The sequence below is a fragment of the Trifolium pratense genome, linkage group LG5 (assembly GCF_020283565.1).
Source record: "Trifolium pratense cultivar HEN17-A07 linkage group LG5, ARS_RC_1.1, whole genome shotgun sequence".
In the NCBI taxonomy this organism is placed as follows: Eukaryota; Viridiplantae; Streptophyta; class Magnoliopsida; order Fabales; family Fabaceae; genus Trifolium; species Trifolium pratense.
In genome coordinates this window covers 46,270,401-46,288,394 of record NC_060063.1, presented here as the reverse complement: position 1 = coordinate 46,288,394, position 17,994 = coordinate 46,270,401, and the positions used below count along the sequence as shown (strand labels likewise).

General features: G+C 32.1%; 2 protein-coding genes across 7 annotated transcripts; both read right to left on the bottom strand.

Annotated features, from left to right (window-relative positions):
- Positions 1–5,318: 5,318 nt before the first annotated feature.
- On the bottom strand, positions 5,319–10,795 carry LOC123885087 (probable LRR receptor-like serine/threonine-protein kinase At1g05700). Of its 4 annotated transcripts, none has more exons than XM_045934312.1 (13): positions 10,444–10,795; positions 9,722–10,283; positions 9,002–9,483; positions 8,173–8,311; positions 8,004–8,075; positions 7,826–7,897; positions 7,665–7,745; positions 7,394–7,542; positions 7,086–7,303; positions 6,556–6,682; positions 6,322–6,384; positions 6,053–6,242; positions 5,319–5,948 (listed from the first exon to the last, which is right to left on the bottom strand). In XM_045934312.1, exons 1-13 carry the CDS (start codon positions 10,523–10,525, stop codon positions 5,540–5,542), a joined length of 2,646 nt encoding a protein of 881 aa, XP_045790268.1. In that variant the 5' UTR covers positions 10,526–10,795; the 3' UTR covers positions 5,319–5,539. The 4 variants fall into 4 exon arrangements, with proteins under 4 accessions (XP_045790268.1, XP_045790267.1, XP_045790269.1 ...); XM_045934311.1 differs by having other exon boundaries at positions 7,665–7,748; positions 10,444–10,773; XM_045934313.1 differs by having other exon boundaries at positions 9,722–10,273; positions 10,444–10,544.
- Positions 10,796–12,487: 1,692 nt separating this feature from the next.
- On the bottom strand, positions 12,488–17,690 carry LOC123885089 (probable LRR receptor-like serine/threonine-protein kinase At1g05700). Of its 3 annotated transcripts, none has more exons than XM_045934315.1 (13): positions 17,482–17,690; positions 16,834–17,392; positions 16,227–16,705; positions 15,385–15,523; positions 15,220–15,291; positions 14,607–14,678; positions 14,448–14,528; positions 14,161–14,303; positions 13,853–14,076; positions 13,642–13,768; positions 13,392–13,454; positions 13,122–13,311; positions 12,488–13,003 (listed from the first exon to the last, which is right to left on the bottom strand). In XM_045934315.1, the coding sequence occupies exons 1-13, from the start codon at positions 17,561–17,563 to the stop codon at positions 12,589–12,591; spliced, it is 2,646 nt and encodes an 881-aa protein (XP_045790271.1). In that variant the 5' UTR covers positions 17,564–17,690; the 3' UTR covers positions 12,488–12,588. The 3 variants fall into 3 exon arrangements, with proteins under 3 accessions (XP_045790271.1, XP_045790272.1, XP_045790273.1); XM_045934316.1 differs by having other exon boundaries at positions 13,853–14,070; positions 17,482–17,614; XM_045934317.1 differs by lacking the exon at positions 13,122–13,311 and having other exon boundaries at positions 12,809–13,003; positions 17,482–17,595.
- Between the last annotated feature and the right edge of the window lie 304 nt (positions 17,691–17,994).

The window sequence follows — 17,994 nt, the reverse complement described above, 5'->3', positions numbered from 1 at the left end:
AGGTTTTGACTAAGGTTTTGACCTTAGTTGGTGCATTCTGCCCAAAGGTGATTGTACTATTATATTGGCCTCTTTTGATAATACTAATACAATTTGGTTTTGATTCAAATGAATTTCTCCAGTCATGTTTCCATTGAAATGTTGAACATCATAGATCACTTGATTAATGGGAGATAACTTATATTCTTTTGATATGCTTTATCAGTGGGAGTTTAAAATTGTATATTAACTCCTTTATAATATTGAAATTATTTGAAATATAAAAATATTTAAGCTCAGTGTTGTCGGGATCACTTAGCCGGTGATCAACACTATTTTGGAGCTGAGGCATTATGTGTAAACATAAATAAATTTAAGCTCAGTGTTGTCGGGATCACTTAGCCGGTGATCAACACTATTTTGGAGCTGGGGCATTATGGTATCTTAAGGACCATGTAATTTCTTTGGCTTTGATGCATTTGAGAGAAATTATGTCTAAAATATTGGAGCTCGATGTTGATTAGATCATTATACTGCAGTAGTCAACATCATTTTGGAGCTTTGACTTGTGGTATCTTATGGACCATAGAATTTCTCTGGCTTTAAGGCATTTGAGAGAAATTGAGGACTGACGAAGAAAATGATAGTATGGTTGAGATCACAAACATATCATTTTCTCGCTACACTCTACATAAATGACTAGTCGACGGAGTTTGGTGGTATTTGTAACCATGGAAGGTGTTGTATCGATAATGATATAATTACCGCTATGATTCGATATCATTTAACTTTTGTTGGACGGAGTCTTAATTAGATGTTGCATCTTGGGATCAATGTGGCCACGTTAAAATATGTTATCAACCCGAGAGTCATTTTTCAAAGTGTTTTCTTTAAATTAAATATACACAATTGATTTTGCCCAAGTGGGAGAATGTTAGAATATTTTCTGATATTTTGTGGGCTGCAATCAATTGTGGCTTTTGATTTTAATAAAAACGGGTTGATGTTGTTGTGATCCATTTGATGATGCTTAAGCCCGATAATTGTGATCAGTAATAATGGGCTTGAACACTAATTCTGATTTGTGTAGAAACAAAGTGTAGGCCCAACTCTAGAGTCCATGATGGGTGGTACTAGGGTTGTGATCTTATATAAGATTGGCTAGGTCCCCTTTGCCGTCACGTACAAACGCAATAAGCTCATTTGTGGTTTTACCCATCAAAGACCTCAAAGACCGGAGCATGTGATAGGCAGAGGAAGACCTTGTCTAGTATATCGATGTTTTCGATATTGGTGCGCTTCCGGTAACAATGATTTGTGATTATGATTATCAAGTAAGTGTGTTCTAATTTCATATAATATATCGATCTCTAAATTGTTAATTATTACATAGAATCCATTCACCTTTTTGAAACCAAACGTGGTTTCTTTTGATGAAATCACGTTTCCGTGGCTATAGACGTCAGTTTTGTGCATTAGATAATAAAATATAATAATTTCTTGTACCTCTATTTTATTAAATAATGTTATTCTATTTTTATGTAACCCTAGTAGTCTCCCTTTGTTCATTCTCTACTTTGTTTGTCTGAATTTAACATGGTATTTAGAGCTTGTTTCGATCCTCCTTTGATTGTATGTTGTTATTCCGCTGTCGAGTTCCCAAAAGTTTGGGAACATGTGTTTGATTTAGCTTTTGAAGTTCGGTTCTATGAAAGAAAAAAAAAATTGTTAGGCTGAATCGTTGATATAGGTACATGAGGAAATCGATTGTTGTTCCATTTGGTTTGGTTCCAGTTTGATTGGCTTGGTTTTGTTTGTTTGGTTTTGTGAGTCTAGTGCTCACAATTTGATTGTTTGGTGAGCGAATGCTCACAATTTGGTTTCTTCTGATTGATTGTCTTTCTATTGGTCTCTTTCTGATTGATTTCTTCTCCCCCCTTTTTATTCTTCTTAGTTTGATTGGTATTCTCCCTCATTGGCTTCCCTCATTGACTTCTTCTGTTTATTTGGTTCTCTATCTATTTGGTTCTTATCTTTTATTGTCTCTCTCTATTGTTTATTCTAATTGATTGTATTGCACTTCTCTCTGTCGATTCTTCTGTTTGATTGCTTCTCTCTGATGTTTTCTTATGTCTGATTGCTTCTCTCTCTAATGATTTCTCTTCTGTTGGATTGCTCCTCTCTATTTGTTCTTCTATTTTGGTTGCTTCTCTTTCTATTTACTGATTCTTCTGTTTGGTGGTTTGGTTCTTCTTTATGTGGGTTTGGATTAGTTTGTACTTTGTATGATTTGATTCAGTTTGGATTGGAACAATTGGTTTGGTAAAGTTTAGATTTGTTGGATTGGTTTAGATTTGGTTAGCTTGGATTGTATTGGATGATAAATTGGTTTGATTTGGTTTGTCTCTCTCTGATGATCTATTTATCTGATGGTTTCTCTCTTTGGATGCTACTTCTCTCTCGGATGATTACTCACTTTGGTTGCTTCTCTCAATTGGTTAGTTATTAGTTGGGTTGGTTTATTTTCTGGGTTAATTTGTAACAAGCTTTTAAAGCTTAGTAAGCTTTAGCTTGAGGGGTAGTGTTATAAGTTTATTTTATTTGTTAGATGTTTTTAGTATTTTGTTTGACAAACACAATGCTTCTTGTTGATGCATCATGAGTTTGAGGGTGAGTGTTAGATAACAAAATATTAGGCTTATGTTATTGGGCTCATTAGGTTTATAGTCCACTAGATTTTGCTATATAATAATCTCTTATAACTCTATTTTATTAAGTAATGTTATTCTATTTTTATGGAACCCTAGTAGCCTCCCTTTGTTCATTCTCTACTTTGTTTGTCTAAATTTAACATGGTGCACTCAACGTGCAACCAAACAACCACAATGTAGGGAAAAAACAACATTATAAAAAATAATAATATATAGAAACGCGTGAAAATATTTTATACTTTAAGTATCAAGCCAGCGTATCTGTTTGTGCAAAATGTCATCAATTAAAAGATGTCAAGTGCTTTTCCAAATTGTTTCCGGCCTGGTTAGCTAATCTGACACCAATAATATTGAAAACATTATCCTTAAAAAAGTCCCTGAACCCTAGTGACTTGTCTCTTTTATTGCCGCCATATACTCTTTGTCATTATCCAGCAAGCCCCTTGCAAAACATGCTTCCTTGAAACTATTATATTTGAAATTATCCACCGTTTTTAATTCATCAAAAGAATTAGGACCTTTGAATTGTTTGTAAATTGATTGATATTTAATTGTCCTATGAAATCTTTCCTATTAGATTGATGATAATTGATATCTCAATATGGATGTAAATTAATTCCCCAAGAAATATAATTGATTCATAACATGGGTCAGATTTAACACTTTGTGAACATAATTTTAATCACAATTGGTCTACATGCTGTAGTGGATGAAATGTTGTATTGTAATAAAGGGATGCGGGTTTGAATCTTGGTCAAAACAAAGTTATATTTTTTTAAAAAATAAAAAACTTCAATATAAAAATGGAGGAAAATCAAATTAAATTTAGGGTTTGCTCGTGTATTCAAGCTTATATTATAAGAGATAAGAAAAAAATTTGTTTTTTAAATTCATTTAATGATTGATATATCTATATAATTGATCAGATACATTAATCATTTAATGAATCTAAATATAAATGGATGTGATGGAAAGTGTCAAGCTAACACAGGTCACAATAGAGATGGATGTGATGGAGATTGTGGGGGCAGTGCCCGACAAAAAAGTTCCTTGCCAAAGTTGGGAAAGGATAGTACGTGAAGAGATGTATTAATTTCCTTGATCAAAATCATAAGACGACGATTTGTTGGGTTAGACGACTGAAAATGCGGTAGCCCTCGAGTTTTCAAAGGGGCCGATTTTGAGCCAAGTGAAGATATTTTCTCTTTAGGCCCCCCATATGGTTTTTTTTCACCCTCTGGATTTTACTTTTTTGCCCTTCAATAAAAACTTCGATTTCTGTTAACCGAAATTTTCCTGAATTTCAACTAGAAAAAACTTCGGTTTCTGCGAACCGAAATTTTTATCAAGGGCAAAATTAGAATATTGGGGGGTATAAAAAATACAGGGGGGCCCGAAGAGAAAATATCCCAAGTGAAAACCGGTCAAATAAGATTCTTGTACCCATTTTGGTTCATGTCCAACAAGATAGGACCTCTATTTGTATTTTTTTTTTTTAAACAGGACCTCTATTTGTATTAGTTAATTAGTATGTTCGATCAAATTTTTTGAATAAAAAAAAAATCATGGTGTTTGTTATAACTTATTTTAGAAAAAAAATCATTTTTTTTATAAAAATAATCATTTTTAAATTTTTTGGTTTTCTCAGTTCTGGCATCAAATGGTTTCAGCCCCTCCCGACCAAGTTTAGTGCCAATTACCACTAAACCAATTAACGATTGGTAAATAATCACTTTTAAATGTTTTGCATATGTTTGTTACAGATTTTTAAAATAATCAGAAACAGCTAATATGAGAAACTACTCCCATTTAATGAATTGGAGGTTCACCGGAAAGTATAAACCATTTAAACATTATTGTCAAGACTTCGAAATAGAATTGTCCAGGGTTAAAAATAGAATTGACAAGACTCCGTTTAATGAATTGAAGGTTCACTAGAAAGTATAAACCATTTAAACATAATTGTCAAGACTTCAAAATAGAATTGTCAAGGGTTAAAAATAAAATTGACATAGTAGTTTCTCATTTTTAGCTGTTTTCTGTAACAAACATATGCAAAACATTTAAAAGTGATTATTTTTTGTAAAAAAAGTGATTTTTTTTTTCTAAAATAAGCTATAACAAACAACATTTAAAAGTAGCTATTAAAAAAAGTGATTTTTTTTTTCTAAAATAAGCTATATTTTTTCAGTGGCAATTCTCCATATGAGGGAATGAATCACACTGACATGCACACCCCCACTATCAAGTTGATCCGTCTTGGGCTAAAGAAGTTGATTTATGATAATAGAGATGCACATTACAACATTTTGAAATTTAGGCGGCGGTCGTGAAAGCCACTATACCTCTTTTACAAGGACATTGATGAAACTGAATATATATCCAAATTTGAAACTAAGTACTCGGTAAGCCATTTATCTTTTCTTGCATGCACTGATTACTTTTTCTTCAAAAACTCTTGACAAAAATTACACTCTAATAGAACTTCCTCCCCATCATGATTTTACTAGGATAACACATTGGTTGGGGCAGCTTTTGTATGTATCAAAGAAATCTTTTCAACAAATAGGATAAAGTCAGCTACTACTCAGCCTTGTGACATAGTATGTTAACAGACAATTAGTAAAATATGTGCCTCGATCAAATTTCGATTCTTAATGTAAACATGCAACAATTTATTTATCTTTCCATATATGCACATTATTCTTCCTGATGATATTGGAGAAAATTAGTGTTTCTAATTAAGCATCACTAACACTATAGTACTTAACATACTAATGTTGATACGTACTTGGACGAAATATCGAGCGACAATGAATATAGGACATAACTATCATTATAAAAAGTGGTTATCTAGCTGAAATGGTGGTATCTGATACAGTAGCCAACGAAACCAATTCATCTATAGCTCCTGTGTTTTCAAAGTTTCTTCGAACCATGTCCAAAGATTGACATTCCTTTAACTCTGCTAATATAAAGCTCATGTCTGGCCTTTCAACAACTGCATTTGCTAATGTGCATGACATGGCAATCTCCACAAATTTCCATGCTGAATTGATGCTAAATTCACCCTCCAACCTTGGATCGATAACATTTTGAATATCTCCTTCTTCGATTATAGGAATAGCCCATTCAAGTATGTGAATGGTTTCTCCACCTTCTCTTACTATTGCTGGACGACCAGTGATCAATACAAATAGAACTATTCCAAAGCTGTACACATCATTTTTTTTATTTGCCTTTCCTGTTCTCTGAAATCTATTAACAAAACAGATAAAATGCATAAGTGAATGCAAATCCAGTATACTACTAGTATGTCCAAATGTAAACTAAAATAAAATGAATAAAGCAAGGTATCTTACTCAGGATCAACGTAACCACGTGTACCGGCAGGGTTTGTGGATATATGAGAATCAATGTCATTACCAAAAGCTCTACTTAGACCAAAATCAGCAATCTTGGCATGCATGTTTTCATCGAGCAATATGTTGGAAGGTTTTAAATCTCTGTGCATAATAGGTGGTTTACATCCATTATGAAGATAATCTAATCCTGAAAATTAAAACAAAGTGGAATGTTAGGGTGCACAAGGCAAGCAACTAGAAAGATGTAGCCATAAAAAATACATTACCTTGTGCTGCATCCACTGCAATGTTAAGTCTCTCATTCCATTTTAAAATATTTGTATTTTTCACTGCATAAAAATTAGAGTCATTAGTCTTGAACCTAATTCATAATTATATCATATCATATTTTATAATATGAACTATTATGCAGTAAAAAAGTTACATATGGTTAGGTTTTTATTCCCCCTCTATTATGGATGCTGACAAAATATTTAGTTAAAGGACAAAACATAAACTACCTGATAATTGTTGGTGGAGATTTCCATTGGCCATGTATTCATAAACCAATGCTTTGATTTCAACTTCATCACAATATCCAATGAGAGAGACTAAATTTCTATGATGAACAATCATTAGAAGTTGTGCCTGCATTTTAAATTTTATATCTTACAAAGTTAATTAGGAAAATAATGCAGAATTCAAAAATTTAAATTGTTGGTTCAAAACCGAATAAAAACCCCTCAATAATGAAACTTGAACACAATTTTTTCTAAAACTGAATTATGCAGAAACTAATTATCTTTGAATAGTACCAATGATGTCATTTAATCATCGGTAGGAACATTGCATGTAATATGCAGGACCAAGACTATGCAATTTATTATTGATTAATCTTTTGTAGCAAGTTTATGCAATTTATTATCGGAACTTTAGCCTCCTCCTTCTTCCCCCTAGTTTGTATTTCTATTGTTAACAAATATTATATAGCTCAAATCAAATCTCAATAAGTTGTTTTCTAACATTAATATATAATAATAACAATGTCTACCTCTGATTGAAATTCCTTATAACCTTGCATTGAGGATAGTGAAAGTATCTTAACCGCAACTTGTGCGTGATTTTGTAGAACACCAAGATAAACTTTTCCAAATCCTCCTTGTCCAATAATAGTTTTGAAGTTATCAGTAATATTTAGAATTTCAGTATAACTGAATGCTTGATGTTTCGATTCCAACGAGCCCCTTTTCTTAGAATTTGTAGACATAACTGCAACAGTGATAAAAGATATTCAAGAATGCGGAGAAAAACATCAATGAGGTAGAAAAATAGTAAAAACTAACATCAGAATGAAAGTACCTTTTTGTCTTCTGAATATCCAAAATCCAAGAGAAATCAAGAGGATTACAACAATTATTGCTGAAATCGAAGCAATCAGTGGTACATGTGATTGTGAACTTTTCTTTCCACATGATTCCGTCATACAAAGACCAGGATTATCGTCCGTGCTGAAAGAAGTCAAACTTTTTAGCTAACAAACTAAATTTAACTAACATATTAACTTTACATTGAAAACCTTTTGTTGGAAATCTGTCTTTTCTCTTGATAGAACTTTGAGTTTGAGGCATACCTCAATGATAATGAACCTTTTTTTGATCTCTCAAGGAGTTCATCTGGAACTAATCCTGTAAGTTTGTTCTTCCCCACCTTTCTGCTAGCACAAAGAAAATATGAAACCTTATTATCTTCTTAGAGCTAGTAATCAAAGAAATTACATTTCGTAAGACTTACAAGACTTTTAGTGAACGCAGTTGTATCAGAAAATCAGGTAAGGGACCGGTTAAGCTATTGTTTGATAAATCCCTGAAAAGAATAATTTATATGCAGAGTTACAAGTTTTAATCTCAAATAAAGAGAGAATGATTTGCAAATTTGAAGGATTTGGTTTCACATGAGATTAGGAACTCACAAGTATTCTAACATAGTGAGCTTTGAGAAGGAAGAATCTATTTTCCCTGTTAAATCACTTGAGGACAAATTCCTGATCGGTTCCATTTCCAAAGATACTATCAGTCAGAGGATAATTGAAGTTGTTGAAATTATACATATATGGCTTATTTAAGGGATTGTAAACTTACAAGGATGTGATTCTTGGTATGTTATTGCCATCAGGAATACAGTTTAGGCCTTCCCACATGTAATTCACTGGGGCACATGGATCTCCTTGCCAATTTTTATCCACCCTATAAGCCTTCTTGATGTTTGTGATACTATCAACTGGTATTTAGAAAAACAGTTTAAAAGGATTTCAAGCCAATTATCAGTCACATAGTTTACTTTTACATCACAAAATAACACTAAAAATTATATACTGCCTCTACTCCTAAATATAGGATCTCATTGATTAAATCATACAAATTAAGAAAGTTTGGAATTAAACTTGTTGACTATTATAATTGTTTTACAAGTTTATCGTTTACGGGAGAACCAGAGAAAATTTTGTTTATATTTTCATCATAGTATTCAGAGTAAATTTGATTGTGACTTTATAGGACACTCTCAAATAGATTATTATGAATATTTTAAAAAGGTCTCTGACTATATCAAATTTTACTCATATTATTCCATCTGAGGGTTGAGGACCAAATTCCATAGTAATATTTGGGACTAACTGATAGTAGGTGGTTAAATATATTAACCAAATTAATAGTTGTAAGTAGTTAAAATATAAGGATTTAATTAATGATAATAAGTTTTTAAATACATAACCAATTTGACGGTTTAATAAAGTCAATGACCTGTTGAAAAACTTCATCTAATTCTGATGACTTATTTGAGAACATCATACAAAGTCAAATAATTAGAATTATGCTGGTAAGAAATAATCGGCACAGTTAAAAGTATATCATGCGTAGGATAGAGCTGATATTATGTGTCCATATAAACTAAACCAAAGGGCTAACTTACTATCATCTTGTTTAGTTTCTGATTGTGAGAAGTCTTTTACTTGATAAACCTCAACAGCATTAAGGATGGGTGGAAGGGTTGAATCATGTGTCTTAAAAAGGGAAAATCGATACGTTTTCTTTCCTGTCAAATGCCTGTCAGGCTGTACGGTTCCTGGTTGCGTCAGAGGCGTCAGAGGTCCAAACCATAACTTGTCATTATGTGTGATATTGAATTTTCTAGTTTCATTGGCTGCCAACTCTTCAACTTCATAGAAGTATAAGTAGAAGTAGTATTGGTCATTTACATTATCTACTTCCCATTCTAATTCTAAAGGAGCACTGGCATTTACTGGTGTAACAGCACTGCTCATCACAATAGCTGGTGGTTTATAAGGATGCAGAAGTGATTGATCTACGTTTTTAACATTGGTGCTTATTCTCAAAAAATCACTGGATAATTCATAAGGCGACCAGAAGCGGTCATAAACATCATCTTTGTACCTGTTATTTGTACATGACACAAAAACAATTATTAGTATAATTAACTTTTTTTTTTGAACGGCTAAATTTTATTAATAACGCAACTGAGCGCAAGACGAGCACAGTTAGTAAAACAAACATAAACGATCACATCACAAGACAGAAAATAAATTAAAACAACACCTAAAAAAAAAGTATAATTACTTTGATATTATTTACTTATATCTTAAAGTTAGCTAATTACTGTGCTGTTACGTACCTGTATACAACTGAGTCTGTGGTGATTATGGAACCTAAATCGTATCGGTACTTTGTTAGTAATGCGGAATTAGGTGAGTACTGGGGATAAATAGAACTGTTCAAAGGCCTCAATTCTATAACTGAAATGAATGGAATTCCATTTCCTGTGTTAACAAGACATAGTTGTATGTAATCCAGTGATGGAGTGTAAATCATTCCAGTGGATGTGGCGAATGATTTTTTTAACAACTGCTTATACATTGTTCTCCACAGGTTAACTCCAAGATAAAGATCAAATTGTGGTGCCTGATTGCGATTATCATAGTTACCATAAGCGAAAGTAGCTCTGATAAAATATTTAGTACCACTTGTTACATTTATTCTGTAACAATTTCTCACTCCACTAGGAAAGCTTCTCACATATTGTAGTTCCTGTTTAACAGCACTTTTGGGTATTTTTACTTGTACCCTCTTACTTTCACCAGTATCTATGAAATTGGCATCTGATCTATAATTTATGCCTGTCCTGCTCGCAGAATATCTCACATCTTCACGTTGACCACAATCTAAGCTAATAAATCCTTATGTATATATAAATAGAAGAACAAGTTAACATAACTTCAGCTACAATAATAATTACTAGTAACAAGTTGGAACAAAGAAAATTTCAGCCTTAATATTAAGTAGTAACAAATAACTATGTGACATAAAAAGCAATAGATAAATTCATAAATTACAAACCTGATTGATCATCCTGCTGAGCTTGTATCAAAACCAAAATAGTAAGCAATACCAAAAGAAAATGCATAAACATTCCCATCATTTTTTGCTTTATTATGTATACAATTAATGAATATGATGAGTGCTAATACTATACAAGGAACCATTTATATACTGACTGCTACAGAGTCGCATTCCTCTTCAATTTAACCTGTCAATTTTATTTGTCATGTTTTACTATTATTTTCAAAAATGTTTGTTATTTTCAAAAATTATATTAAGAAAATAATATGGCTTGGTTAGGATAATTTTCCATGGAAAATTAGTATGTGGTGCAAATTTGAGCGCGTAGGAAAAGCAAGTGGTGAAGTCTAACTCAACTCAACTCTACAAAATCAGCTTATATGGTGAAGACTACCTCTTCTTAACCGTACATGATGCAAACAATCTTTTATAAAACTTAGCATTTTGAGTTTAATAAATGAATTTCAATTAAATTTAAAATGCTTGTGGATGTAATAATAAATTTGATTTAGGTCATTTTTAATGTTTATGATTAATTGATTTATGTTTTAAATTTAAAATATTCATTTTATAAGTAAATAAAAAATGTGACCCCCTTGTGTAAAAAAAATAACCTCCATGAGCATAATTCAATTGGTAGACATATTGCATTTAATATATAAGACTGGAGTTCGATTCCGACATTTTTAGTTAAGAGGTGAATTTCTAACATTAGACTATTTGAAAAAGCAATAAGAAAAACATGTCTGTTATATTTTCAAAAATTAACTAATCACAAAAAATATGTTTTTTGGAAAAGCAAAGGATAATCACAAAAAATATAATAAAGAATATGTCTAGAAGAATTTATTTGACATATGCTAGTGAAATAGTACATCAGATAGAGATATATATGGCTTGATTAGGAGAATTTTCCATGAAAAGTTAGTGTGTGGTGCAAATTTGGCTAAGTACTGCTAAGGAAAGGAGTGGCGAAGAAGAGTCCGTTAATTTTGTACATCATCTTGAATCTTTGTTTGATTCAGAAGTAACTAAGTCGTTGCATCACACACTGAGTATCAAGTTTTCTACAATTTTTTTTTATTGAATATTAGTCTCGACCAGACCTCCAAAGTCGTTCCATTCATGACTTTATTCTTTCATTTTATTTTATATTATATAAAAGTCTCAATCTCCAAAGAGGATAGTATATATTTATGATAATTAAACATGAATGGAAGGTACACGGACAATAAATTATGTCGTTAGACCTTTTTGTATGAAAAAAACCTAATACTTCAAAAAACTACATTCATGCACTTGGGGGATACTGCATTGCTATTATGCTATGCATGATCTTTTGATTTTTTTCAGAAAATTCATAAGTGTCAGAACACGTTTTCTCCTGTTTAGCCACCATGCTTGAAGATCCAAAGATTCGATTTTAAAAAAGGAAAACTATTTTTGTGATCAATAATTGGGCATGGTAAAATAATGAATAAAAAGTGGAATTAAGTCTATTGTATGTGTAAGAGAAATTAAACCTAATACCATCTCCAATGGTGATACTACTTTGGGTATCATATATTACTAACAAGTGGTCCGAAATACAAAGAATTCTTGAAGTGAAAAGTTTCTAATATAACAAATATTGATGTTAACAAATATTACTTAGTTGTTGTCATGATATTGTTCTTTATAAATTGGATTCGACCACCGAATCCAGATCTTCCTCCGTCTCTTGAGAAACATCTTCCTCTACCACAAAATCCTCTGAAATTGGTTACATATGCCGATTTAAGAATTGTAGAAACCTCTACTACCTTGTCCTCTTTCACCTTTTGATTGAATGTTTTGCAACATGTTGACTCGAAGACCATTGACATTAGGAGAGTTCTATATCTAAAACAGTATAGAGACTTGTTCATAATAGAACATATGCAGCAACAGAATCATATTCATCTGGTAGACCATACAGAATCACTTGGACATTGTTCATGATCATCAATTGGGGAACCAATAGCAACAAAAGAGTATTAACTATCAAGAATTTTCTGAATTATTTCAAGATATTAATTGATCATAGAACAAAAAGAGTACTAGGATGACATTTGGAGTGAAACTGGATATAGAACAAAAATATTATTTATAAATAAATACTGGTTATCTAGCTGAAACAGTGGTATCTGATATAGTAGCCAAAGAAACCAATTCATCATCTATAGCTCTTGTGTTTCCATAGTTTCTCTGAACCATATCTAGAGATAGACATTCCTTTAACTCTGCTAATATTATGCTCATGTCTGGCCTTTCAACAACTGCATTTGGTAATAATGTGCATGACATGGCAATCTCTACAATTTTCCATGCTGAATTGATGCTAAATTCACCCTGCAACTTTGGATCAATCACATTTTGAATATCTCCTCCTTCGATTATAGGAATAACCCAATCAAGTATGTGAATGTTTTTTTCACCTTCTCTTACTATTGCTTGACGACCGGTGATCAACACAAATAGAACTATGCCAAAACTGTACACATCATTTCTTTTATTTGCGTTTCCTGTTCTCTGATATCTGTCAAAAAAACCAATTAAATAAAATTTAAATTCTTCTTTTTTACACATTATAATTTACTAATTAAAAGATATTGAAATATGGTTAATCTGTTTTGATTTTACACATTAGAACTTACTCAGGATCAGCGTAACCAAGTGTACCGGCAGGGCGCGTAGATATATGAGAATCAATATCATTATCAAAAGCTCTACATAGACCAAAATCAGCAATCTTGGCATGCATGTTTTCATCAAGCAATATGTTGGAAGGTTTCAAATCTCTATGCATAATAGGTGGTTTACATCCATTATGCAGATAATCCAATCCTGAAAATCCACACTATTTGCTATGTAAAGGGTACAAAATGCAAGAAACTAGAAAGGTGTTGCAATAAACAATACATTACCATGTGCTGCATCAACTGCAATGATAAGTCTCTCATTCCATTTTAAGATATTTGTATTTTCCACTGCATTCAAATTATATGCATTAGTCTTCAAAACTCTTGTGATGAATATCTTTGAAACTTTCTGAACTAGTTAGTTTAGTCGATCGATGAACTCAACTTAACCTTTAATATGTAGAAAGAATGAAAATACTAAATCAATTATATATACATAAATTACCTGATAATCAATTATATATACATAAATTACCTGATAAGTGTTGATGGAGATTTCCATTGACCATGTATTCATAAATTAATGCTTTGACTTCATCTTCATCACAATATCCAACAAGAGAAACTAAATTTCTATGATGAACAATCATTAGAAGTTGTGCCTGCATTTTAAATTTTATATCTAACAAAGTTAACTGTCAAAATCATGCAGAATATGATAGAAACTCCTTATGACAATGTCTAACCTCTGATTGAAATTCCTTGTAACCTTGCATTGATGATAGTGAAAGCCTCTTAACAGCGACTTGAGTTTGATTCTGTAGAGTGCCTAAGTAAACTTTTCCAAATCCTCCTTCTCCAATAATAGTTTTGAAGTTATCAGTAATATTGATAATTGAAGTGTAACTGAATGCCTGCTGTTTTGATATCAGTGAACCCCTTTGCTTAGAATTTGTAGATGTAACTGCAGCTGTGATAAAAGATATGAAAGAATGTGAATAAAAACATGGATGAGATAGAATAAAAAGTAAAAATTTATATCATATTAAAATACCTTTATGTCTTCTGAATATCCGAAATCCAAGAGAAATAAAGAGGATTACAATAATTAATGCTGAAAACGATGCAATCAATGGTACAAACAAACTCTTCTTTCCACAAGATTTCGTCGTACAAAGACCAGGATTATCATCCACGCTGAAAGGAAGTCAAATGTGCTTAGACATACAATCAGAAATTAACTAACACGTTAACTGTATACGGAAAATCATTATTGAAAATCTTTCTTTCTCGTTGAATATATATAATATGAATTAATATAGCTTTGAGTATTAGGCATACCTCAGTGATAGTGAACCAGTTTTAGATCTCTCAATGAGTTCCCTTGGAACTGATCCTGTAAGTTTGTTCTTCCTCACATTTCTGTTAGCACAAAGACAAATATGAAACCTTGCTATTTTCAAATAATAAATAAAGGAAATTACATTTCACAGGACTTACAAGACTTTTAGTGAATGAAGTTGTATCAGAAAATCAGGTAAGGAACCATTTAAGCCATTGTTTGATAAATCCCTGAAAAGAATAATTTATACAAAGTTATAATTTTGAATCTCAAATAAAGAGACAATAATTTCCAAATTCAATAGGATTTGGTATATAGGATATCCTAGAAACAAATTTAACTCTCAACTTGCAGGATTTGGTATATATTATATCTTATAAAAGTTGAAGTAATATGGACCCGGATCACGTCCACTCACCGACTGAGTGTAGTTGTGCAGTCACCCATTTCTTACCCTTCAACCTTGATCGAACGGTCTATGATAAATGTATATTTTGATTTTGTAAAAATAAAGGATCATTCTTTAAATTTAAAACCGTTTGATCGAGATCAAGCAGTTAGAAATACGTGACTGCACGAGTAGTACATGCAGTCATTGACAAGATCAAGATTGGAAGTAATACTACTAATCTACTATGATAGATGAATATATAATATTTTAATAGCACTTATTTTACTTTTAGAAACATTTTGTAACTTCATTAATTTAGAAAATTTAGAAAACTAAAATAAGATCTTCCTTCATTAACCAAATGAAATTAGGGAACTTACAAGTACTGTAACATAGTGAGCTTTGAAATGGAAGATGCTATCTGCCCTATCAATCCACTTGAAGACAAATCCCTGAGAAGTTCCATTTCCAAATATACTTTCAAACAGAGGATAATTGAAGTTGTTGAATTTATGTATGACTTAATTAAGGGATTGTAAACTTACAAAGATGTAATTCTTGAGATATTATTGCCATCAACACTACAGTTTAAGCCTTCCCATACGTAATTCACAGGGGCACATGGATCTCCTTGCCAATTTCTAGTCACCCCATAAACATTCTTGATGTTTATGATAGAATCCACTAGCATTTGGTATTCAATAAAAATAGTTAAAAAAGATTTCAAGTCAATTTGCAAATAGTTTACTTTACACCACAAATGACACTAAAAATCATATACTACTTTGTCCTAAATGTAGGATTTTGTTCAGGGTTACAAAGATGTGATTCTTGGAGGGTTATTGCCATCATCAATACTACAGTTTAGGTCTTCCCACATATACTTCAAAGAACCACATGGATCTCCTTGCCAATTTCTAGCCACCCCATATGCATTCTTGAAGTTTGTGATAATGTCAATTTGTATTTGGTATTTCAAAAAACAGTTCAAGAGGATTTCAAGCCAATTTGTACATAGTTTACTTTACACCACAAATGACTAGCCTTAACTGGTCATGACCAAGAAACTACCGGTTTTGCTTGGTGGGCCGAGAATGCCCGACTTATCAATTTATCCGGTAAATTACTGGGGGGGCCCATGTAGTCCGTGCCGGATTAATAATATTTTGGGCCGGAGCAATGAACCTATTTGAAGTAGCTCATTTCGTGCCCGAGAAGCCCATGTATGAACAAGGTTTAATTTTACTTCCCCATCTAGCTACTCTAGGTTGGGGGGGTAGGTCCACTATATAAAGAAACAATTAACACAATTGAAAATATATAAAGGGGTCCTATATTTATAAACGAAGATAGTATATTTTTCAAATAAACTAAAGGGGTTGTTTACCATCATCTTGTTGAGTTTCTGATTGTGAGAAGTCTTTTAGTTTATAAATCTCAATGGCATTGAGGATGGGTGGAAGGGTTGAATTCTTTGTCTTAGAAAGGGAAACTTGATAAACTGTGGCTCCGGTCAAAGGTCTGTTGCTAAATATGGTCATTGCTTTCCGGTATAGAGGTATCACAGGTGCATAGAAAAGACCTCCATTCACATTGATATTGAACGCTCTAGTTTCATTTGCGGCCAGTTTCTCGACCTCACCAAAGTGTGTGTAGAGGTAGTATTGATTATTTACATCATCTGCACTCCAAGAAAATTGTATAGCGGCACTGCCATTTACAGGTGTAACAGCAGTGCTCATAACAATTGCTGGTAGTTTATAATGATTCTGTTGTAGATCATCATTGTTAACTGAGGTGTTTAATCGTCTCCAATCACTGCGAATTGAAGAAAACCACATGCGGTCATAAACATCATCTTTGTACCTGTTGTTTTGTGCATGACCAAAAAATTTATCAGTAATTGATTTTGATGTTATTTATTTATCTTATGAATACTAAAGTTAGCTAATTATTAATTTGCTGCTAGCTAACTTCATGCCATATTTTCTTACCTGTATGATCCTGAATTGGAGCCGGAACCCAATTCCCATCGCTCCACGAGTGATAAAACTGATTTAGGTGACTTTGTGTCATAAGCTATATCATTCAAAGGCCTCAATTCTATAGCTGAAATGAATGGAGTCCCTTGACCTGTGTTAACAAGACATGGTTGTATATAATCATGCGATGGAGTGTAAATGATCTCAATGAATTGGAAGAATGATACATTATTGCTGCACTTCACCGTATCCCACAAATTAGCTCCAAAATGAAGATCAAATATTGGTGGATCATTTAGATTATCATAGTTACCATAATAGAAAGAAGCTCTGATTAAATATTTAGTACCATTTGATACATTTATTCTGTAACAATTTTTCACTCCATTAGGAAAACTCCTCACATATTCTAGTTGTTGTTCAATATAGCTCATTTCCTTTGTATGTCTTATACTTTTACTTGTATCTGTATCTGTGTCTATGAATTTGGCATCTGAAATATAATTTATGCCTGTCTTCACCTCAGAATAGCTCAAATGTTCAGGTAGACCACAATCTAAGCTAATGAATCCTGTGATATATATAAATAGATAAACAAATACAAATTATAAGATAACTATGTAACATAAAAGCAAACTATATACAATTTAATAACCAAACCTGATTGATCTTGAGCTTGTACCAAAACCAAAATAGTAAGGACACCAAGCGACACCGAAAGAAAATGCAGTAACATTCTCATCAATATTATTGTTTACTTCGTTAGGGAAACAAAAAATGAATGATGAGCTCTACTGCTAAGGCTATGCAAGGATACATTTATGCTGTCAAACTAATGTACAAGTCAAAGTTCAACCTATGCTCTTAATAAATTTTGGGACCACGGAGACACCATAACTTTAAGACATTAATTAAGAAAGTGAGTCTAGTAATTCAGACTGCTGTCAATTTCCATTGTTTAAAGGAAATGAATCTTAGTAATTCATATTTTGACCGGGAGACATGTAAAGTCTTGTAAAACTCGAGATCTCTCGAATAATTCATTCTTAAGAAAAATTTATTAATCATTTGAACTCAATCTTTAATTATGATATATAATTAAATATTCATCTAAAAATCTTTTATATATAACTTAGCATTTTAAGTTTAATAAATTAATTTCAATTAAATTTA

Excerpts from the sequence above, each read along its gene's own strand:
- LOC123885087 (XM_045934311.1), bottom strand. The coding sequence starts at position 10,525 with ATGATGGGAATGTTTATGCATTTTCTTTTGGTATTGCTTACTATTTTG. Across the intron at positions 9,484-9,721 it reads ACAGACTCAGTTGTATACAG|GTACAAAGATGATGTTTATG; the intron begins GTACGTAACAGC and ends TACAAATAACAG. Across the intron at positions 7,543-7,664 it reads AAAGGTTCATTATCATTGAG|CACGGACGATAATCCTGGTC; the intron begins GTATGCCTCAAA and ends GACTTCTTTCAG.
- LOC123885089 (XM_045934315.1), bottom strand. The coding sequence starts at position 17,563 with ATGAGAATGTTACTGCATTTTCTTTCGGTGTCGCTTGGTGTCCTTACT. Across the intron at positions 15,292-15,384 it reads ATCTCAAGAATTACATCTTT|GGATTTGTCTTCAAGTGGAT; the intron begins GTAAGTTTACAA and ends GGAACTTCTCAG. Across the intron at positions 13,312-13,391 it reads TGCAGTTGATGCAGCACATG|GATTGGATTATCTGCATAAT; the intron begins GTAATGTATTGT and ends GTGGATTTTCAG.